Here is a 23,633-nt window from a genome sequence, read left to right as displayed (position 1 = left end):
GCACAAAGGTGTACTGCTGTACATGTGTAGTCAGTACAGTTACCGTGTGGTACAGTAGCGGGTTTGTTTTGGTGTTTATTCTTTGTGATCAACTCTTCGGGATAGTACATTATCTCAGAAAGCCACGATCGCTAAACAACGTAACACATTTATTAAAATGTAACCCAAAAGTGATTCGAACGAAAAAAATACTTGAGTGAAGAGATGTATTGTTGTGTCAACATTTTACAGCAAATCAACCCGTGAAAGTGAACGTTGCTCGCTATTTTTTCCTTCAAGGATCTACTTCGCTGAGATTAGAGAATTTTGGGGAACAACACATTGGAAGCAAATTACAGTGAAGTCACATAGGTTTTCTCAGTATAAACAATGTTGAACTTGGTTTGACTTGGTCGACAAATATAGCCAACAAGCTAACGTAGCTAGTGGGTGTGCTAAACATATTTGAATATCCAGGATCTGACAGGTTGAGGTTGAAGTGGTTGTTGACTTTCTCAATTTAACATGGGAGGATGAAATTCTATCATGGGGTCATTGAAAGCTTTACAAGAATGGTGTGGCATAAAATGCGAAAATTACCCCAATGTGGAGATAAGGAACATGTCTTCTTCATTCAGAGATGGATTGGCGTTTTGTGCCATTATCCACAAACACCGACATGATTTGATGTAAGTATATCAAATAAATTAGAATAGGATTGTGAACTCTCCTGTGAGCTTCCCCATCCTCTCTACTACTGTGGGCCATGACAGCACTGCCCCAGTCAGTGTGTTGTATGTGAGTACATTGTTGACAGTAGGCCTATAGGACGCACAGTCTGACTCAGTTCCTGCCTGTCCTTAGGCTGATCCAGAGCGGCTGGCAAACTCTACTGTAGCTGTAGCAGGGACCTGAATCCTGTCACAGTGGATTTGTCTGCCCTGATACACGGAACCACAGCATGGCCTAAGCTCCAAGTTAACTCTCCTTAATCTTCCTCTCTATCTTTTCCTCTCCCCCCTCCATTCTTTAATGGAAACGTCTCTAATGTTAAACATGTAAAGTGTGGTGTGCCGCAGGGCAGCTCTCTCGGCCCTGTACTTTTTTCTATTTTTACTAATGACCTGTCACTGGCATTAAACAAAGCCTGTGTGTCAATGTACAAGGATGATTGAACCCTTCATGCGTCAGCAACCGCAGCTAGTGAAATCACTGGAACCCTGAACAGAGATTTGCAGTCAGTTTTAGAATGGTTGGCCAGTAATAAACTAGTCCTGAACATCTCTAAAACTAAGAGCATTGTATCTGGTACAAATCACTCCATAAATTCTAGACCTCAGCTGAATCTGATAATGAATAATGTGGTTGTTGAGCAAGTTGAAGGGACTCAATTACTTGGAGTTACCTTGGATTGTAAACTGTCATGGCCAAAACATATTGATTCAATGGTTGTGAAGGTGGGGAGAGGTCTGTCCGCGATAAAAATATGTTCTGCTTTTTTACACCACACTCCACATAGCAAGTCCTGCAGGCTCTAGTTTGATCTTATCTTGATTATTGCCCAGTCATATGTTCAGGTTCTGCAAAGAAGGACCTAGAAAGACTGCAGCTGGCCCAGCACAGAGCAGCACGTTTTGCTCTAAACTGTAATCAGAGGGCTAATATCAATACTATGCATGGCAGTCTCTCTTGGCTAAAAGAAGAGGAGAGACACGTTATTGTATTCATAAGAAACATTGTGTTGAAAATTACAAATTGTTTACATAGTTGACTTACACACAGCACTGACACACACACTTACCCCACCAGACATGCCACCAGGGGTCTTTTCACAGTCCCCAAATCCATAACAAATTCAAGAATATGTACATTATTAGATAGTGCCACGATGGCATGGAACTCCCTTCCATCACAGATTGTTCAAGTGAACAGCAAACCTGTTTTAAAAAAACAACAACAGATAAAGCAACACCTCACGACACAACGCCTCTCCTCTATTTGACTTAGATATTGTGTATGTATTGTTATGTAGGCTGTGTGGGATGTTTTACATTTATGTAGTTCTGTCCTTGAGCTGTTCTTGTCTATTAATGTTCTGTATTGTGTAATATTTCATGTTTTGTGTGGACCCCAGGAAGAGTAGCTGCTGCGATAAATGGGGATCCTAATAAAATAACCAATCCCTCCCTCCCACCTCTTCATTACATCCCAATGTTGTTGGGGTCTGTGATGGCCCATCATTTGTATCACGTAGTACTATTCTGCTTTTGCTCCAGAGACTTCAACTCCCTCTCCAAAGATAATGTTTATGAAAACAAGCATTTGGTGAGTTTTACGTAATTATCTTTTACCTGCATGCATGACTGTCTCAATGCATGTTTATGTTCATACATTGCACTACATCTTTTTATATTGTCCTATCTGTCTGGCATTTCATTATTGATCCCTGTCTCCTACCAGGCATTTGAGGTCGCACAGTCAAAGCTGAGCATCCCTGCATTGCTGGATGCTAAGGACATGGTGTCCACAGAAGTGCCAGACCGGGTAAGTGTCATCACTTACCTCTCCCATTACTACCACTGCTTCAACAAGAAGTCTCATGGTGTGTAGCTAAATTGTGCCATAGTCAAATTGGGAAAACAGCACATGGTTGGTTCCACCTTTCTTTGTTTGTCAAATGTGTGTGTATTCAAAGTGTTTATCTTTACTAAGCAGCCAATCCAGACAGTTTGAAGACGCCATGTGTCGCAGAGTTCTCCAGTCACTCCAAGACACAACCTGACTCTCTTGGAGGTTTGCAGCCAGCCAAGGTAATGTAATAAAGTTGTTATGAAGCCATTTTTATTTTGAATTTTTTATTACTTAATCTCAAATCAAAGTTATTTATCTCAATCTCCTCTTTCATCCCAAATTCTCACATTTCTTCCTCTTTACTGTTGCCATTGGCTGACCTCCCCTGCTCAACAGTCAAGGACAGAGGAGCGATCCAACAGTGGCAGGCCATGCAGCATTTGTGCCTCCTGCACGAAGCATGTCCACCTGGTGCAGAGACATCTCACTGAGGGGAAACTCTACCACCGCAGCTGCTTCAGGAAACACTACTGCTCAGAAGGCAACGCTAGCTTATCCTTATCTGCAGACAGTGAAATATAATCTGTGATTTGTGTCCCTCTCATGTCATCCTGTGTTTCTCTTTCAGATGCAGTGTGTGTAGCAGCACTCTCTTACCAGGGTCTTACAAAGAGGGGAGTGAAGTTGGCTCCTTGGTCTGCACCCACCACTTGACAGCCAGTCAAAATGCCCACCCCGACTACAGTAAACAAACTGGATCAATAGAGAATCTGCCCAAATTAGATGAGCAGGAGGTGACACTATCTCAGGGTGGATTTACAGACAACCCCGATCTCTCTGATTTTATTAGAAAAACAGACTCAGGTGAGACAGTTATTTTTGAAAGAGGAGAGACAGAGACAGAGGGAGGTGAGAGAAAGACAAGGCATGACACACTTAAGAAGCAAAGGCCACCCTGTCCTCCAACTCCAACTGTAGAAGAGGGAAAGCTTGAAGAAGCAGGGACACGGCCAATTCAGACAACAGAAACACTCACTGTAACTCCAGACAGCGGTTCGGCTTCTGCAAGCCCTGGACGGCCAGCTCCTGCACCCAGACGGGTGTTAGACTCCACCCCTCCTCGTCCTGCACCCAGAACCTGTGCAGGACAGCCCCCTTGTTTCTGGTGAGTAAGACAAAACCACCCACTCCAGCTTCTCAATTCTGACCTCACTTTACGACTGTATGAAGAGTATGTCATTGTTATCAGAATATTTCAGTACACTCAATTCTGTGTAATTTAGCAGATGTTGGAGTTGGAGAATCAACCAACTTGTCCAAAGCAGCTAGTTCACTTGGTTTGTCTAATTTGACTGAAGCTAAAACCACAAGTTCATCTTACTTGGCTGAGGCTGCTAGTTCCCTTGATGTATCTAATCTAGCTGAAGTAGCCAGATCACACGGTGTATGTGGTCTAGCTGGAGCTAGTGGGTTAGGAGGTTTAGTTGGAGGAATTAGTGCACCTAACATATCTAATTTAACTGAAGAAGCTAGTGTTTCTGAAGCTTCTGCCAGTTCACTTAGTGTGTCTAATTTAGCTGGAGCTGATAGCATATGCAGTGTAACTGGAGCACCAAGTGCTCTTGGCAAATCAGATATAGCCCAGAGCCTCTCTTTGCCCAAAAGTGTGTCTGTGCCAGCAATCTCCACTAGTTCAGCCTGTACCCGAAGCCACCCCCCACCAACCTTGTCAACCAATGGAGCAGCAGCCAGTCCTTCACTGCTCAGACCCCCATCGCTCCCTAGTGTGTCTGAAGTGAGTGACTCTGGCCAGGTGCCCACCTCCTCTCCCAAAATACAGAACATATAAGCTTGTATTAGACAACACATGCATATTATGCAAAGATATCAGGTTAAGTAAGTTTCAGACTGAAACTATTTTCCAACATGTTAACATAAAAGACAACATGTTTTTCTAAGATTCTTGCATAATAACATCGTCCCTATACTGTAGGTTATAGCCTACTCGAGATAGCTGCTTGGACTGTGTGTGCTTGAATATTACAATTGTGGATTTCACAGAAATGTCTTCAATCTCCAATTTAGCAGGTATGTAAGGAGAACCCTTTCAATCGTAAAGTCTCCCCCTCTGAGTTCCCCAAATCCAAGCCTGCCCCTGGACATGGCTTCCCCCTCATCAAGAGGACGGTGAGAGGATATCTCAGTATAATGAAATTAACCCATTCTCCAGTGTTTTCTCCAAATCAGAACAGTCCCCTAGTACACATGCATGTCTCCTCAGGTGCAGACAGACAACTATGTCCCAGTGGAGGAGCTGCAGGTGGAGCTGGGGGAGCTGGAGAAACGAATGGACAGGCTGGAGCCGAGAGGGGTGGAGATGGAGAGAAGCTTGAGAGACTGCCAGAATGGTGAGTGTCTGTAGTTGTACGTGTCTATAGTGTGCTTATTATTAACATCCAAGTAATTCTTCCGGTTATCATATAAAGTGTTGTTGTTAGAGATTAATTGTTATTGAGAAAACTAGTGTCGTCCACCTGTTTGTTTCAGACCAGGAAGAGGAGGACATGTTGGTGGACTGGTTCACTCTAATACATGAGAAACAAATGCTTGTGCGCAGGGACGCAGAGCTGGTATACATGTAAGTGCACTGACCTGAAATTATATCAAAGCAAGACAGCACCTTCATAACACCTTTATTATCTCTGCTTCTTTTATCATTCCCAACATATGGACAGTGTTGTAAATGAAATATTTATGGACTTGATGTATTTGTATGTGCACTCCAAGGGCCAAGCAACATAATTTAGAGGAGAGACAGGCAGACGTGGAATATGAACTGAGATGTCTCCTCAACAAACCAGGTGAGTGGCCAGTTTTCACACGACCCTCCCTCAATTATCTACTACTCCTCAGCAATTATCAGTCTGCTATTATTAATTATGTGTTATGTGTTGTTATTTGACTAATCTAATTGTTTGTCTCTCCTCATCTCCTCCTCAATCATCATCCCCCCAGAGTGTAAGTGGAGTAAGGATGACCGTTATAGGGACCAGCAGTTGATGGAGGAGCTTGTCACCATCATTGAACAGAGGAACCACATCATCAACAGCTTGGATCAGGACAGGCAAAGGTGCATGAAAAACTCATAGATGAATACCGACAGCCATTGATTCAGACAAATTTCATTCAGCAGATAATTGATGCTCTTGCTCATACCTACCAATGGTTTGTCTTTTTCAGTGAAAAAGAAGAATATGTTCAGTTTTCCATGATCAAGAAGAAAGGTGAGGGGAAAGTATTTTCCTAGAGTGTTTATTTTGTTGTTGTCTTTTCTGTTTTCTCGTGTCTGTTCACTCTCTTTCATTCCTATTCCCTCAATACTACACCTCAGACTCCTTCATTTCTCAGAATTTGATCATGGTATCACTATTTCTCCCTCCTCAGATTTAAAAAAAGAGTCTGGGAAAGACCTGAAGACGTTAAGAGCAAAGTTCAAGCCCATGAAGATGCTGAGTCATAAAGACTCTAAGAGCAAAGGCTCTCTAAAGAAGAATAACTGAGTTGGACTCGGGCTCACCCTGTAAGGAAGGAACAAATAGGTCTATATTTGTGAACAAATACACATTGAGCCACAATGTAATGTCTCATAATTGTACAAATAAATGTATGAAGATTACGGGTAAGAGATGGAGACTCTTGGACTGTGGATGAGAGTGGATACGAATTAAGAGAAGCCTCTGATGCATTTGATGGATTTTCTTCCCAAGTGAAAAAAACTATCCCCATTATACCTCCCCATTACACTGCACTTTTTGCACAAGATGTGATTGCTCCTGCATTCCGTAAAGCCGTGGTCAGCCTATTATTTTTACAGTTCAACTTTGTTAAATTATATTTAATAAAACATTGTACTTTGTATGAACAGAATGTATTTGTATGATCATAATCTTTTGATAATGTTTTAAATGTCATTTTAATGTTTGTTTTTTTCAAATGTACCTCATACGCCTAATGTATATTTCAAGAAAATAGTCTTTGCTACTCCAGATTGTGGCGATGCATTCCATTGCCTGTACAGTCTGATTTATTGGGCAAGATCTTTGTGAGATTTAGATTCACACTGTATTCAGATCTTTGTTATTTATGTCTCGCCAATGTGGGAATTAAAACCACTTCTTGATGATAGGTATTTTATCATGCTCAAAACTACATTATACGATCTAAAAAATACACGTTTAGTTAGTATAATACATTTGGAAAAATAAACCTAGATATATATTTTTAACTGTATATATATATATTTTTTAAATATCTCGTTCATGTGTTGAGTCGCTCTGCGGAACTATATAATATGGTGCAGTTGATAGTCTACCAATTAAGTCGACGCACTACGCGGCCGGAAGTTGGTTAAACAGATTATGTCTAGATGTTAACAACAGTCTTGAAATTCGCTATAAAAAACACTCGTTTTTTTTTTTACTAAAGTAAAGGAACATGTCCGACAACGAAGGAGAGTAAGTATATAGAATATTGTTATCTGAAAAAAAAAAAAAAAGAAGTACAACGATGTATGTCGCATGTCTTTTTAGACTCAACTTAGGGACTTTCCATGTTCTCCCAGTGATTTTAGGTCAACGTGGTGACCTTTTCATTTTTCTCCCAGTGAGAACATGAATCACTGGGAAAACATGAAAGGTTCCCACGTTGAGAGCCTAAAAAGACATACGACACACATGTATTGTACTAAACCAATCTAACTGGTTAAATTAGCGCACGTTGCCTCAACACTCCACTGTTCACGTTTTCGTTTATTATTATTTACACTTTACTCCTTGTTACCTCTGCAGTTTTGATGATGGAGACTTTGATGACGCTGAAGAGGATGAGGGATTGGATGACCTGGAAAACGTTGAAGATGTGAGTTTGCCACCTATTTGTTCTTCCTAGTTAGCAAGGTATTAATTCAGAACGTTATATAGTAAGCGTCATTGTATCTGGACAGAATTATAGTGTTTTAGTAATCTCTTGTGATCTGTCATATTCCTCTGATGCTTTTTATTTCACTACAATCAATCCATTACTGTCTGTCACCTATTCAATGTTCAACAATTTCATCACCAATTCAAACTAAATTTATAAAAATTCTCCCAACCTCTTCCTCTTTGCTCTCTCTGTCTGTTTCTTGTTGTCCTGGCCTGTTACTAGGAGGACCGAGAGAATGTGAAGATCCTGCCTGCAGGGGAGGGGTCGCAGGCCAACCAGAAGAGGATCACAACTCAATACATGACCAAATATGAAAGGGCCAGGGTGCTGGGGACACGCGCCCTCCAGATAGCGTGAGTACACCTCAGCAGTGTTGCAATATACTAGGAAAGTGAAACTTCCGCTTCTTTCCAGAAATGTCTTTCTGCCCTTGAGTCCCTGTGAATAAAAAGAGCCCGTGTCAAGCCTCTTCGCTGAGAACTAGTAACCATCTATGGGTTTCTCAAATGAACATTTTGGAAGTTAATTAAAATACGATATAGAGATGACCTTTATCTCTTACGTGGCTGTAATTCATATGTATGATTCCACCCATGTCTTGCCTTTACTCAAGACAGTCATTTGTCTAAAGGTAAATATCAATATTGTAACCGAAACTAGGTCTCAACTAGCTAAAAAAAAAAAAAAACATAATACACATGACAACTGACTGCATTCTAAATGATGAAATACGAAGATAAAGCTAGCTGTTTTGGTGAAGAATTAAACAAAACATTCCAAAGCCAACGTGAATCACAACCTTACACCGTAATGTTTGAAGGAGCTTGGTGCCTACAGCATGGCTGACAAGATGTACAACAAAGGGAAAAAATGACAGCAGTGGACACGGAAGATAAATCTCCTCCCACGTGGATACCACGTTCCCAGCATATTACAACAGATGTTTATTTTTGCCACTACTACAGGTACCACTCACCTTGTGCTCTTGCCATATTCTCTACCTCAGGTGTCAACTGCAGGTTTAGTTGGTGACCGGTAATCTGCTGAGTATGTGGAGGAATGTATAGTCTATCTCTGTCATGTTGTCTCTCTCACTATTCATAACTTTCTCTGTGATATAGGATGTGTGCCCCAGTCATGGTGGAGCTGGAGGGAGAGACAGACCCTCTGCAAATTGCCATGAAAGAGCTAAAGTAAGCTATGCTTAATCTCATTTTTTTCTTCTAGTTTATGATGGAAGGAGTCTATACAGTTTGATACATGGAGAGTGCCTGTGCCCTCTGATAACCAGGTGGTGAATCGCATCTCTGCATGTCTGGCAGACATATCAGTGTGGATGACGGATCACCACCTCAAGCTGAACCTCGGCAAGACGGAGCTGCTCTTCCTCCCGGGGAAGGACTGCCCGTTCCATGATCTCGCCATCACGGTTGACAACTCCATTGTGTCCTCCTCCCAGAGTGCTAAGAACCTTGGCGTGATCCTGGACAACACCCTGTCGTTCTCAACTAACATCAAGGCGGTGACCCGTTCCTGTAGGTTCATGCTCTACAACATTCGCAGAGTACGACCCTGCCTCACGCAGGAAGCGGCGCAGGTCCTAATCCAGGCACTTGTCATCTCCCGTCTGGATTACTGCAACTCGCTGTTGGCTGGGCTCCCTGCCTGTGCCATTAAACCCCTACAACTCATCCAGAACGCCGCAGCCCGTCTGGTGTTCAACTTTCCCCAGTTCTCTCACGTCACCCCGCTCCTCCGCTCTCTCCACTGGCTTCCAGTTGAAGCTCGCATCCGCTACAAGACCATGGTGCTTGCCTACGGAGCTGTGAGGGGAACGGCACCTCCGTACCTTCAGGCTCTGATCAGGCCCTACACCCAAACAAGGGCACTGCGTTCATCCACCTCTGGCCTGCTCGCCTCCCTACCTCTGAGGAAGTACAGTTCCCGCTCAGCCCAGTCAAAACTGTTCGCTGCTCTGGCACCCCAATGGTGGAACAAACTCCCTCACGACGCCAGGTCAGCGGAGTCAATCACCACCTTCCGGAGACACCTGAAACCCCACCTCTTTAAGGAATACCTAGGATAGGATAAAGTAATCCTTCTAACCCCCCCCCCCTTAAAAGAGTTAGATGCACTATTGTAAAGTGGTTGTTCCACTGGATATCATAAGGTGAATGCACCAATTTGTAAGTCGCTCTGGATAAGAGCGTCTGCTAAATGACTTAAATGTAAATGTAAATGTAAATGTTACTTTTCAGTATATGATTGTGTTTTTTCTGTGACTGTTACAGGTGCAGGAAGATCCCCATCATCATCCGGCGGTACCTTCCTGATGGCAGTTATGAAGATTGGGGCTGCGACGAGCTCATCATTACAGACTGAGCCAGACCAAACCGGACAGGCGGGGCCAGACCACCTCGCAACTCACTGGACTGGTGTGAGTGCAAGCTTTTGTTCCAGAAAGCATTAACACACCTTATTTAACTAGTCAGGGTCTATTTAAGACTATGATTCATTGATTTGTGTGTTACTGCTTGGCTGGAACAAATGCCTGCATACATACTGGTCCTTTGCTATAACCTCACCTACACCTGCACTGTGCCAACCAGCTCTACAGACAACCTGCAGAGTGAAGTCATCAATTAATAAGTCTTTACATTTTAGGCCTGTGACCTCTCCCACTGTATCTCCATTTATTTTGAAAGCATTGAAGCATATACACTCTATGAAGTGAAAGTAGGGCTTTTAAAAGCTATGTGCTGTTATGACAGCTGTCATTCACAAGGGAGAATTGTAACGCATGTCTACATTTACATTGTGTTAGGAAAAAATTTAGTTGTGATTATGAATAGTTTTATGACGGGGAAGAGCAGTTGTTGTGAAAGAGCTCTTTGTTTTATTGTGATTAAATTGTTTTGTAAGAAAGTACTTTTTGTATTTTTCTTACCCAACACAATTGATTTATTGCATGGAGGTCTCAATATGTGACTGTTTTTATAAGGTTTAGAGCAAATAAAGTATTTGCAATTTTCTTTCATGCAGTGTTAATTGCAAAACATCTGTAATTAAATACAAATGGTACAACTCACAAATTAATTTGAGTGAATAACTTGCTGAAACAATTTCAACTATGCTCTGAGCAAAACGTCTTTAAATGATCCTCCCAAGAACTAAGATTTCTAAGAAATCTGTTTCATATTTCTGAGATATCAACGTCATATGTTTTTCTTGGAGGCTGGCGGAAGTACTGACATGACCCAAACACAATTATAGACTGAAGGAATGTGTTGTGCTGGATTTTACTGTATCAGTTGTCTTTTACTCTGAATTGTACACTTAGTACAGATAAAACACCTATCCAACCCAGCACCCCTAATCGCATGGATATGTTTTCACAACAGTCAGTGTTCTTTCTCCAGTTTGAGTTCCACAGTCAAAAAGCTCTTTTATATTATCATGAAAGTTGTACCCATACCTCCCGATGATGGACAGATACTGAAACTGACATAGCTCTCACCCTCTTACTTGTTCTATCTACACACACTCAAACAGACAAGTACAGTCAGTTCGTTGTTTTAGTGAAAATGGCTTGTTATTGAGGCAACGATCCCTACCCAAGGTTGGGAGAGGGGGCTGAAGAGGGACCCTTGCCCAATTAGCAGATTTGGTGTAAGGGGCCATGACACCCCAGTCTAGTTTTACTCTAGTCCTTAGTGGGCTGACATTCCTACAGGCTGAAGGAGTAGAAAGAAAGAAAGCTGTTGGAAAGAAAATGAGGGATATGCCCAGGTCAAGCAGGAAGAAAATAGATCTTCTCTGCCTTAGTCAACCAGTGCCGTGCAGTTTCTGGCCTGTGATGCTTTTTATAGGAAACCATTTCATTTAAGCCTCGTTCAACCATCCACATTTAATATCTTAGCTATATTTAGCGTGATTTAAGAGGTCCACAATGGGGAATGGCATTGGCGGTATCTTTTTTTTGCTTGTTTTTTTGGGTCGCAATGAATTTGGAAGACTCCCTGCCTGAGGATGGCACGGTATTCCTTTCATATGGGACCCAAGATCTTCACATGACCATTTCCTCAACCACAGAAAAGGGGCCATCGCTAGGGTAGATCCACTCTGATGATGGCGTATGTGCATAATGTCTGTCCTCTGCCCTGGGCCTACACTTACCTAACACCCTCCTGTGTTCTCTTGTCCCCCCATTCACCTCTGCTTGGAAACTTCTGTCCATTTTTATACCCATTCCATGAAAAGACACCATTTGAATATCCTGCAGCCTCCCTCTTTTCCTCCATCATACAAGCATTTTGCCCACATCTCTATCTCTCTCTCCAGTTTTGGAATGTTTTAATCCCATTACAGTCCCAACCTGAGCAGGGAGGGGAGTTTGGGGATGGGTGGGGGTGCAGAGACTGTGCAGCCAGTATGAGAGTCCCTTTGTATCCCAGCGAGCTACAGGCCAGGCAGTTATGGGTATGGCTCCCTCATTGCCCCATTTCCCTCCACCCCCTGCTCCCTCTCAATGGCTCTCTTTGTCTTACCAAAGTATCACACAGCCGATTAAATAGAGGGAATTAGAGTCAGGCTTAACCCACAACACACAATCACACACAAGCATGGACATAGGCATATACACACATGATTTAAACTGCTGAAGTGCGTGTAGTGGGACCAGTCAGAGCAGTGGACCATAGTGGGGTTCAGTGTTGTCTGTATGGTGCTGTGTATCCTGTGCAAAGAACAGTAATATCCAGCAAAAGGGTTCTGTGCCTAGAGCTCATGGATGAGGGCTGCCATGGTTTTCAATATTCTGTAATCATAGTCAGCCTAACTGAATTAGCCATGATCCATTCGCTGAAATTGCTTTTGTTAAGTGTATGAAACAATGCAAGCTGTGCATAACTGCTGTTGTTATATGGCCTAGCCCAAGCCCTAACCCTAGCCTAATTATGTAATGTGAGGAAAATAAGAAAATAATTAACATTGGCAAGTAGCATTTATGGTATATTGGAATTCACTGTTTGTTGTCCAATGTCATCTGACCTTTCTCAAGGCAGCCGGTATAAAAAACATTAGTGGAGACAGACTTTTACAAAAGCAGAAAGAATACAGTTTTATTTAGTGTGAGAGAAATTCATTAGTCATCACGTCGCTAAGGTCTTGTTTCCGCTAGTATTTACAGGTTGTTTTGTTCTGCTGGCAACACTTACTGAGAAAACACAAAACACCAAAACAACAATAACAGTCAAGAGTTTTCAACACGGTGAAGAAAACCTGTTAACAGCGCATAAAAACATAATACCAGCAAATATAAATAATAATTGTAATATTCATAAGAACAAGCCATTCCTAAAGCAAGACGTAGGATTTAAAATGAAATGTCATGTGCTTCTTACACTCAAGACATAATGTACAAAAACAGCCCAAAGGTAATTCTGGGCCAAAAGGAAGCACTACCATTATTTAAAATAATAACATTGAAATCACATATATTAGAATAAAATAAACATACAAGGTATTATTTCACATTACAAGATGAAGGGGCATCCAACTTTAACTACAGGTACTGTTATTTTGGAGTTGTCTCTTGGTACCTCTCTTTAGAAAATAACCCCTTGGATTGTTGCTATTCTGTTGCAAACAAGGGGTTGGTATTTCATTACATAAAGGCCAGTTTGAGATCTTACCCTCTGTAGACTCGAGAACTCATTCATGCATGCTATTACTCACTCAATCTCAGGCAACTGTGTTTCTATGATGGCATTTCAGAAAAGCCATAAACAGGTAGCAAAAATGTTACAACAACTATCTACAAATCTAACATTTTACATTGAATACGGTACACTGAGTGTACAAAACATTAGGAACACCTTCCTAATATTAAGTTGCAGCCCCTTTTGCCCTCAGAGCAACCTCAATTCGCTGGGGCATGGACTACAAGGTGTCGAAAGCATTCCACAGGGATGCTGGCCCATGTTGACTCCAATGATTCCCGCAGTTGTGTCAAGTTGGCTGGATGTCCTTTGGATGGTGGACCATTCATGATACACACGGGAAACTGAAACTGTTGAGCATGAAAAACCCAGCAGCGTTGCAGTTCTTGACACATTGAAACCAGGGCGCCTGGCACTTACTACCACACCCCGTTCAAAGGCACTTTAATATTTAGTCTTGCCCATTCACCCTCTGAATGGTACACATACACAACCCATGTCTCAATTGTCTCAAGGCTTAAAAATCCTTCTTAAACCTTTCTCCTTCCCTTCATCTACACTGATTGAAGTGTATTTAACAGGTGACATCAATAAGGGATCATATCTTTCACCTGGATTCACCTGATCAGTCTCTGTCATGGAACGAGCAGGTGTTCCTAATGTTTTGTACACTCAGAGTATAGACACATTATGAATGTCAAACAATTGAGAAAAATGTGAGGGCAGTGGTGCAGACTTTTCAGTGTAGTAATGGCAAAACATTGACAATATAATGACATTAATAGTAAAGATTATAACAATGAAAATAATGTATTATGTCTACTGAAGATACATACTTAATGACCTCAATTTTGGTTAATAAAAGATGATTATATCAAATCATTATGTAGCATTGTCTTCTTATTCGCTATTCAGTTTTGAAATGTTCTCTGTTAAAGAGACAATGCTGAATCAACATAATAGTCAGTGCCATGGAAAAAAATATTGAGGTTGATATATCAATATAGTGTTGAGGGTATGTCACCAAAGAGCTGTAATCAGGTCAGAAAAAATGTGTTGACCTTAATTCAACATCAATGTAGTACTGTAATACAGTGTCATACGGAGAGAAACAACTTAAATAATATTTTTCTCTGTCTTTAAAGTTTTGGTTTCAAAACTTTGGTCATTTTAATTTATAAAACATTTGTAGAAACAGATTTTCTGGACTGTATGCCGTTTGTTATAGATAAACAGTATATTCCAATTACAACATAGGCAACTTGCCATTTAGCAGACAAATGCATCCAAAGCGACTTACAGTCATGTGAGCATACATTTTACGTATGTACACGGTTCAGTCGATACAAGAAATTGTAAGAAATATGCCTCTGGGCCAATCACAGAATATGTCATTGATTATATATTGGATATTGTGTTACATCATGTAATTAATCTGTTTTCAACATGCCTGAGATGTAGATGGATGGGCTAGCCAAACAGTGGCACTCTGTACTGTTGACATCTTCACCTCATAAAACCATTTCAACGATAAGCCTCTAGATTTGAATACGGATTTGATTTATTCTCTCTTATCCAACCCTCTGAGTACTCAACATTGAAGTTATACACCACACGTTACCCCATAAAATCATCTGATCTCCATTCCTCCTTGGACCCTACTGGCCTTCCTGCATCTGGGCCAGACCAGAAGGGGATTCCATCTCTCCACTGCCTCCAACCCAGGTCTCCTCCGCTCGGTGGGTCTGCCGTTGGGGCCAAATCTGCACCAGAGCCCTCTGCTCCCGGTCTTTGTCAGGGCCGCGACAGGGTGGTGTAGACCGGCTGCTCCCAGTGCGTGGGGCTGTGTGACTGTGGCACGCTGGATGGGTCAGTGATGGCTGTATACAGGGGCCTCTGCGAGGGCCCCATGTAGGAGAAGGCAGAGTACAGCCCTGAGGCCTGGCTGGAGTGGGCGTAGTAGGATCCCGAGGCCTGGTGGTCAGCATACTCTGCAAACTGGGCCCTGGAGGCCAGTGAGGGGAAAGCAGAGCTGTAGTGGGGCAGGCTGAGGGGAGTGTAGGTGACATGGGAACCCCCTGAGGATGCTTCGGCAAAGTGTCCCCCCGAGCCGGCCTCACTCTTAATCTGGGCCTTGGAGGGGTCGGAGCCCAGAGGTGAGGCATGATGCTGCTGGTGCTGCTTGGATAGCCACGCCGCAGAGTGTCCACTGGCCACGGCCAGGGCAGAGGAGATACCGTAGGCATAGGGAGATGCAGAGGACCCTGCTGCTGCCGCTGACCCAGCACTCTGTCCAATCCCCGGGTGCCCATTGGGGGGCAGGTACTGGTCAAACTCGTTCACATCAAAGGGCTCCATGTTGGCCATCACCTCGTGGCTGATCTCACCGATGTCCACGTTGCCGAAATCAATGTGTGGTTTGCCTGACCCTGATCCAGAGCCACCTTCCGCTCCTACCCCCATTCCCCCACGGGAGCCACTTGCTCCACCACCCTCCCGCTTCCCATCGCCCGACTTCCCAGACTGGAGCTCCGTCTTGGGGGTGGTGGGTGGTGTAGGAGGGCTGTGGCTCTGGCCTGTGGGGAGACACAAAGCAGAGATGTCAGAGTTATTGTCAGCCTGGCTTGTGGTATATTATTTAGAATGGGGATGTGTGACAAACTGCATCGATAGGGCTGGTCAGACCCTGTGGCATACCTGCAGTATGTAGGTGGTGTCCATCAGCCAGAGGAGACCCCGCCCCCCTGACGTGGGCAGCCACGTCCAGGTGGAGGCTCTTGTAGTGCGATTGGCTGACCTCACCCTCCGAGTGGCCGTCAGCTTCAGAGCCGGAGCCGGGTTTGCCGTTCTTGCGGCGGCGTGGCTGGTACTTGTACTCCGGGTAGTCCTTCTTGTGCTGCTTCCTCAGCCTCTCCGCCTCCTCGATGAAAGGCTTCTTATCACTCTCATTCAAGAGCCTATGAGGGAGAAAATCGTTTTTGAAATAACAATGATAGAACATTTTAATTTCAGCCAGGAGGAACTTAAAGTAGAGGTGTTTTGTGCTGCTGATTTGATGCATGTGTCAAACTCTAATGCAGTAAGCCATTCTGTTTGAATGAGGACATTACAGTAGTCTGAGAACATTTAACAGCATGTATTTTGATAACATGATGACCACAATATGTGTGTTAAGATAACAGTGACACAGTGCTGGTTCCTTTGACACCTCCACATCCCAGAGGTCAATAACCTTGTCCAACTCCAATAGAAGAATAATTACATTTTATTTACCAGGTGGTCTGTGTCAACTGGGACACATCCCCTTTTATATTCAATCTACTAAGTATTCTAGTATTTTACTTTTTTTTTTTAAACGTCTAACTGGTGTAATGGCAACACACTCATAGGAAATGCTGCTATTCTCCTTGTTTAGCATTAAAACATTTTTAGAAAACAACAATTGACAATATTTCTACTGTGGAGATTATTTCTACCGTCAGTTTTGCCTCTGAAACATTCACTTGATTTTCATCTCGTTCTAAATCGGATCCACCATCTGCACAGCTGCATCAGAAAACCTGCCCACACTGGGGGATTTTCGTCTGGACTGTAATGAAATTAAGACACAGGCTAAAGATGCATCCTGTGCACGTAACATAAATCCATATTACTGATGGTGGAGTCAGGGGGACTGGCATGAGAAAACACTGACCTTTGAGACTCCCAGTTCAGCATGTTTCTTGGACAATTATACAATCATGCGCGGGCTCAAGGTCAAGTCTTTATCTAATTAATGTTGCCTCCTTATAAGGTTAATGAATTAGCCTCTCTGGGCCTTCCCATCAGCACGCATTTGTCTGACCTAGCAACAGTCCTCCATATCTGTGTTTTAAAGGCTGACCGAACTAGCCATTCAACCCATTGACCAGTAAAATCTTGGATATCTTTTTACATAGTAGGTTCTTTAATATGGCACTCTCAATTACAAATGAGAGGGCTGTAAAAGTGTATATCTGCCATAATGGTCTGTGCTTTAAAATATATTGATGAGGGGATTACAAAAACCTCAGTAATTCCCACTGCAGCCATCTCCCTCCTAAACCACCATGAATTAAGTGGGTTATGAAATTGGGCATATCCAGTCACTATAATGTGAATACAAAAAAACGCATAACTACATGTTTTTTGTTTTCTGTAGGCTACATAATCAACATAATTATTTCATTTTTTTTTTAGGTTGTAGACCTTAAATCAACATTCCTTGATGGGGCAACTTTCTAACAAGCTTTATTCTGAGGTGGTAGAATATTATTTTAACATATCTCAGCTAATTTGGTTGAGAAACTCATTGCTGTAAAGAAGGGAACCTGCCTTGAAAAATCTCAAATCTATGACTTTTTAAGTTGTTTTGATGTTTTATGGGTCCATAATTCAAGTCTACTGTAGCATGAAGTGTCCTTTGAACTTTTGACCCAGAATGTTGTGACTAAGAACGCATTTGAACTTGTGTAACCCTGGATGTTTATTGTTGTTTATCAAAGCGGACCGACGCTGTAATTAACGCTTTCCCTTACCTCCATAGTTTCCCGAGGGTTTTGCTGAGCTCAGCGTTGTGGAGGTGGGGATACTGGTCTGCCAGTTTTCTCCGTGCGGCCTGTGCCCACACCATGAAGGCGTTCATAGGCCTTTTCACGTGCGGCTTGCTTTTGCTGCCGGAGTTTACACGCACAGGCATAGGTACGAGTGTCCAGTCGTAGCCGTTCAGCACCTGGCTCACTGCCTCGCGGATACCAATAGGAAAGCGATCATCGTCTTCATCGGACTTGATGGAAATCCCGCCAGCTACATCGGATAGGGCGTCGTCGCCGACCCCCGTCAGCTGGGGCTGCGGTCCGGGCAGGGGTGAGTCTCCTCCGCCTGCTGCACTGGAGGAGTGACCCGGTGACAAGGAGTGACCGTCGTCCGACACCCCTGGACTCATTTCTAACTCAGATAAACTCTGCTCCTCTCCCGACATCTTTCCCCTCTTCCAAGAAAGCTTCCTCCCTCAGGTGAGTAACAGAAAGTGTACAGGGTATAGTTTCTTGACCTATTCAACTACTAAGCCTAGGCCTATCCCTATGTCTGAACTAATGAAGAAGTTCACCCTTTTTCAGGAATATAAACTATGCCTGTTTAAAACTAAAGGATTGCTTCTGTCACTCGAGGTCTCCTTTATATAAATTCCCAGTCAGTCTCAACTCTCAGTCTACGTTCTAAAATTCTGTTAGGATTCCTCATCAAAGTTCTTTCCATCCGTGTTGCTGGTATCTTACGCTGAGCGCGTATTGTGGATCCCAGTTTACCTGTTGATTCCCACCACTTGCTCCAGTAGAACAGTGTCCTCTCCCTTGCAGTCTTTGAAATGGTAGTCCTTTAGCTAAATACTGCAAAGGACATAAAGTAGAGTATGTATTAGAAAACAATACCCTAGTGAGTGAAATATAGAACATATTATTAAACTGGGTGGTTCGAGCCCTGAATGCTGATTGGCTGACAGCCTTGATATATCGGACCATATACCACCACAGGTATGACAAAACATGTATTTGTACTGCTCTAATTACATTGTAACCAGTTTATAATAGCAATAAGGCACCTCAGGGTTTGTGGTACATTGCTTGCTCAGAATACTTTCATTTAATTAGCATATAAAGGATGTAATAGAAATTATTAGGAAAAGTGCAAAATTGTAATCATATAGAAGCGAATCTGAAGCCCATACAGTTAGTGCAGACGGTTTGTTATTCTAGCCCAGGCCTCGACTCCTGCTGACAAGCTACTGTTTAAGGTTTGGCATTTATTGCAAGCTCCCCAGAGAGAAAGTGTTGGAATAATACGAGCCCGCACCAGCACAGGGCTTCGATTTATACCTTGGAGCTCTTAGATAAACATGGGCTGGCGCTGGAAATATAAAACGCGTGGGTACGTGTGTGTATGCGCGTGTGTGAATTGGACACTGTCTGTTTGAAAAAGTATAGGCTATGGGTCTGTATGCGGCCTATTGGGGTCAAATGTGTAGTTTTGTCCATAGAATCAACGCCCGCCTGTGTAGGCCAACACCACCTTAACGTTTTGATTAAGCGAACTTGTGAACTGTAATAACAAACTATAGGCTGTTTGTTTTGGAATTGATTTAATCGTTGAATCAGTCATATTGTAGAAGTTAAATTCATAATGCTTGTCTCTCTAGTGCCCAATTGATCCTTTGTAACATTTGGATGCCACTGACATGCACACTGCAATGGTGGTGAATTATCAGAGCATTTGCGGGACTGTGCCATCTCATCGTGTACCTCAACCACGTCCTGTTGTGCACCTGGTGGTCACAATTAATCCCCCCTCTCCTTTCTGTACGCCGATTTGTTATCCTGTCCACGCACATAGCTGTTGCCCCCATGATAGCGTTACATTGGTCAGTAGGGAGAAGAGCATGTGGTGGGGTGATGATGCTTCCTTTGCCACGGCCCAACAGTGTTTAATTACAGTCGTATTAGGCCTAATGGATCGCATTGCAACGCCGTGATCTTGCAAAGAGATTTGACCGGTGCGTTTTAGTCAATAAGGTTTTGACTAATACCAAAATGCAGGTTAGACGTTGCCTTTCGTGGCTCTCATCCAGCAATAGCACGCCTCCTAGTATTTTCTCGAATAGTTGGACCATATGTCTGTTACGTTGAAGCTTATGTCTGTTACGTTGAAGCTTAAAGTATGAGGACACCCCATCAATTTAGTGGATTCGCTATTTTAGCCACAACAGGTGTATACAATCGAGCACACAGCCATGCAATCTCCATAGACAAACATTGGCAGTAGAATGGCCTTACTGAAGATCTCAGTGACTTTCAACGTGGCACCGTCGTCGGTTGCCACCTTTCCAACAAGTCAGTTCCTCAAATGTCTGCTCTGCCAGCTCGATCAACTGTAAGTGCTGTTATTGTGAAATTGAAACATATAGGAGCAACAACGGCTCATTCGTGAAGTAGTAGTAGGCCACACAAGCTCTCAGAACGGGTAAAATTCGTTTGTCCTTAGTTGCAACACTCACTATGGGGTTCTAAACTGCCTCATGAAGCAATGTCAGCACAAGGACTGTTTGTTGGGAGCTTCATGAAATGGGTTTCCATGTCCGAGCAGCCACACACAAGCCTAAGATCACCATGCACAATTCCAAGCATAGGCTGGAGTGGTGTAAAGATCGCCGCCATGATGGAGTGGAAATGTGTTCTCTGGAGTGATGAATCACGCTTACCATCTGGCAGCCCAATGGACTGGGTTTGGAAGATCCCCGAATGCATAGTCACAACTGTAAAGTTTGGCGGAGAAGGAATAATGGTCTGGGGCTGTTTTTCATGGTTCGGCGTGGCCCCTTAATTACAGTAAAGGGACATCTTAACGCTACAGCATACAATGACATTCTAGACGATTCTATGCTTCCAACTTTGTGGCAACAGTTTGGGGAAGTTCCTTTCCTGTTTCAGCATGACAATGCCCCTGTGCACAAAGCGAGGTCCATACAGAAATGGTTTGTCGAGATCAGTGTGGAAGAACTTGACTGACCTGCACAGAGCCCTGACCTCAACCCCATCGAACACCTTTGGGATGAATTGGAACTACGACCCGCAGCAGTGTTCAAACATCTAGTGGAAAGCCTTTCCAGAAGAATGGAGGCTGTTATAGCAGCAAAGGGGTGAACATCTCCATATTAATGCCCATGATTTTGAAATTAGATGTTCGAAGAGCGGGTGTCCACATACTTTTGGTAATGTAGTGTATGTATAGGCGAATAACGGGTTTGTAATGGACAATTAAGGCGACAATAATTGATGACAACTCCGATCTTGGTGCGCTCGCCCATTCGAGTTGGTTGCAGCCAGAATAGAGTTCCTATGTTATACAATCGTGACAATTTTTTTTCAATTAGCAAATTTCTTTACAAAGAAAGTATTTTCACCAGGTTGTCCTTCAGATTAGTTCAGAACTATGAAAGACACACGGTTTGTCTGTCCTGTGATTATTAAAGCAGGAGTTAAATGCCAATTTATGCTCGTCCACATTGAAAACTCGTATCTAACTTATTGTCAATATAGGCTCTACTGTATATATATATTATGTAGCCTACAGTATATTGATTGTTCTCTACAGCCCTCTTAAATTGTGTTTATGATGTCTAACTTTCCATCAATTAGGCTTTTTCTATAGCAACCGTAATTAATTTACATGAAAGAAGTAGACTCCAAAGCCCTTCTTATCGCTTGACCTAACAATAAATTGCCCTTGATTTACGAAAATATTTTCCCATGATTGATGCTGTAGTCTCTTTCCCTTAGTTAGTTGTAACGTGTTCATTTATTATAATAAAATAAAAAAAAACTTTAACATATCCAGAAATGTGGAATAGCCTATCTGAATCTGAGTTTATTTTTATTCCAAAACAATTGTCTCTAAACAATTTAATAAAACGTGACAATTCTATGACCTATTTGAGTTTTATCGTGAATTTGGCCTTCGAGTTTGAGTTCTGATGCAGGTCTAGAATATTGTATGCATTGAACAGGTTGTTGGCACTAACCACTGATCAGAGATGACGAGAACACGTCCAGCTTTTAACGCATTATGAAATGGATGATCTTGTTGACTAACTTTCTCTCAATGATGAGTATATTAGTCAACCTGTAAATACTCACGAATAAATAGGCATAATACTGTCAAATGCCTCATCTCGTTGAAAATAGTTCCATGCGTCATGAATGTTGGGATAGTCAGTAGATGTAATTAAGGAGTCACATTTTGATGTTAATGGGAAAAGTTTCGTTGATTTCAACTTGAACTCGATCAATCCCTGACGTTATATCTAAAACTATATTTTTCACTGGTCTAGAAATAATTGTATAACTTCGAAAGGACCGTTTAAGACAAGGCACACCTAAACGGAATACATAACTTTGAAGCTGGTTCATAATTGAAATTGTATGTCTGTAGGCCTATTTGTATTAACCTATATAGTCTGTAGCATACACTTGCAAAAATATATATAATATTTTGCTGGGATGCGTATTAAACATGTATTTCTCCTGCCAGTCACGATAATCATCTCCTGCTATAACAGAGCAGGCGATGCCCACTTTACACAGCAGGATTATCCTAAGAGACGTTTTAAATGTAACAATAATAATATGATAATAGTTATAATGATAATAGCCTAATAATAATAGTCTAATAATTTAAATAAAACAATGATTTAGAAAAGATGCAGGTGTAATACATAATTTCTAACTGCACAATTTAGATGAACTTTATGGCTTGATTATTTGACAAATGAAAGAGAGAGAGAGAGAGAACAGCAGAGACAGGAAAGTATTTCAAATGCTAAGCACCTTACTTCAGTAATGAAAAATTAGGTCGCCCGTTTAGCACGAGAGTCCGTGTGTTGCCGAGTTTCCAAAGTGACGCTCGCGCTCACTCCCTAGCCCCCTCGCTCGCGCTGCCCTTCTATGAATGCCTGCTCTGTGTCGCGCGCCGGGGCTTAAAGAGCTCTGTTGTGTGAGGAAAGAGAAAAAAGTGGGGGGAAAAGTCTTAAAGGAGCAGCAAACTTACACACATGCAACACCGGCAATCAATGTGATTGGTCGATGATTATTTTGCTCAGTTTCCTGCAGGGCAGGATCTCACTGTCAAAATTAGCATCAATATTATGCCAATATTATCGCTACCTGAATAATGTGGAGACGCCTCGATTGTTTTGGTTAGGTAGGCTACTGATCTATTTCTAGGCTGTAGTGCCGTCAGATTCTGTGGAATGAGATGCTGCATTTGGGTTTGGGTATTTCAGACTTCTCAAAAGCAATATCTAGCCTATGGAAAATCCTTTCTGTTGGGAAAATGTATGTGATATCATCCATATTTGGGGTGTGCTACTTTTTGACCCTCTTGTGGTGATCAGAGTAGGGCAATTCCAATGTGGAACAGAAAAATATCCGTTTTCTATTAACATTTATTAAGATTAAAAACCATAATTCAGTAAGAAATATAATTTTGTCTAGGATGTGATTTTTCAGATCCATGTTAAACTCATACGTCATTATAGCCATTACAGATTGGGTAGCAGCTTTTCTAATGTGCTGGATGTTTTATATTATTGACTTAGAATTAGGGATTCCATCTCTAAATGTATGCATAGACTAAATATCTATATAATGCTCAAATCATAAAAGAGCAATGTTGACTATGATATTTGTCATGTTAAATGTATTAGAGAGGGATATTAGCGGCATGCGCAATCCTTTACTGAGAGATTTTCATTTGCAAAAGCTTATAGGGCTACACCAAAAAGAGACCTTAAAAACATAAGCCATCACT

At 42.3% G+C, this 23,633-nt stretch overlaps 3 protein-coding genes and 1 long non-coding RNA gene across 5 annotated transcripts; 3 read left to right on the top strand and 1 right to left on the bottom strand.

The window, feature by feature from the left end:
* Positions 1 to 19: 19 nt before the first annotated feature.
* On the top strand, positions 20 to 3,315 carry LOC139576900 (uncharacterized). The gene is made up of 6 exons (XR_011675185.1): positions 20 to 668; positions 844 to 2,304; positions 2,440 to 2,523; positions 2,692 to 2,789; positions 2,947 to 3,091; positions 3,179 to 3,315. It is a non-coding gene; the product is annotated as an uncharacterized lncRNA (long non-coding RNA).
* Positions 3,316 to 3,544: 229 nt separating this feature from the next.
* LOC139576892 (MICAL-like protein 1) lies at positions 3,545 to 6,477 on the top strand (the record flags this gene model as incomplete). The annotated part of the gene is made up of 8 exons (XM_071403465.1): positions 3,545 to 3,715; positions 4,636 to 4,737; positions 4,832 to 4,958; positions 5,098 to 5,188; positions 5,338 to 5,411; positions 5,566 to 5,680; positions 5,791 to 5,834; positions 5,995 to 6,477. Coding segments are annotated over 8 exons (840 nt in total), but the record flags the coding sequence as incomplete, so codon positions are not given.
* Positions 6,478 to 6,910: 433 nt separating this feature from the next.
* On the top strand, positions 6,911 to 10,625 carry LOC139576886 (DNA-directed RNA polymerases I, II, and III subunit RPABC2-like). Its single transcript, XM_071403451.1, has 5 exons — positions 6,911 to 7,064; positions 7,398 to 7,467; positions 7,756 to 7,886; positions 8,655 to 8,726; positions 9,825 to 10,625. The coding sequence occupies exons 1-5, from the start codon at positions 7,045 to 7,047 to the stop codon at positions 9,913 to 9,915; spliced, it is 384 nt and encodes a 127-aa protein (XP_071259552.1). The 5' UTR covers positions 6,911 to 7,044; the 3' UTR covers positions 9,916 to 10,625.
* A 2,001-nt stretch (positions 10,626 to 12,626) lies between these two features.
* LOC139576852 (transcription factor Sox-10-like) lies at positions 12,627 to 22,816 on the bottom strand. Of its 2 annotated transcripts, none has more exons than XM_071403396.1 (4): positions 22,652 to 22,816; positions 17,810 to 18,661; positions 15,951 to 16,210; positions 12,627 to 15,829 (listed from the first exon to the last, which is right to left on the bottom strand). In XM_071403396.1, the coding sequence occupies exons 2-4, from the start codon at positions 18,250 to 18,252 to the stop codon at positions 15,048 to 15,050; spliced, it is 1,485 nt and encodes a 494-aa protein (XP_071259497.1). In that variant the 5' UTR covers positions 18,253 to 18,661; positions 22,652 to 22,816; the 3' UTR covers positions 12,627 to 15,047. The 2 variants fall into 2 exon arrangements, with proteins under 2 accessions (XP_071259497.1, XP_071259487.1); XM_071403386.1 differs by having other exon boundaries at positions 22,657 to 22,816.
* Between the last annotated feature and the right edge of the window lie 817 nt (positions 22,817 to 23,633).

The sequence above is a fragment of the Salvelinus alpinus genome, chromosome 1, assembly GCF_045679555.1.
Source record: "Salvelinus alpinus chromosome 1, SLU_Salpinus.1, whole genome shotgun sequence".
Taxonomy (NCBI): Eukaryota; Metazoa; Chordata; class Actinopteri; order Salmoniformes; family Salmonidae; genus Salvelinus; species Salvelinus alpinus.
The sequence above is the reverse complement of the archived record's forward strand: the minus strand, read 5'-3'. Positions and strand labels throughout refer to the sequence as shown.

Coding starts and splice junctions, on each gene's coding strand:
- LOC139576886 (XM_071403451.1), top strand. CDS start 7,045: ATGTCCGACAACGAAGGAGA. Junction 7,887..8,654: donor ACACGCGCCCTCCAGATAGC/GTGAGTACACCT, acceptor TCTGTGATATAG/GATGTGTGCCCCAGTCATGG. Junction 8,727..9,824: donor ATTGCCATGAAAGAGCTAAA/GTAAGCTATGCT, acceptor TGACTGTTACAG/GTGCAGGAAGATCCCCATCA.
- LOC139576852 (XM_071403396.1), bottom strand. CDS start 18,252: ATGTCGGGAGAGGAGCAGAGTTTATCTGAGTTAGAAATGAGTCCAGGG. Junction 16,211..17,809: donor ACCCTCGGGAAACTATGGAG/GTAAGGGAAAGC, acceptor TCTCCCTCATAG/GCTCTTGAATGAGAGTGATA. Junction 15,830..15,950: donor ACACCACCTACATACTGCAG/GTATGCCACAGG, acceptor GTCTCCCCACAG/GCCAGAGCCACAGCCCTCCT.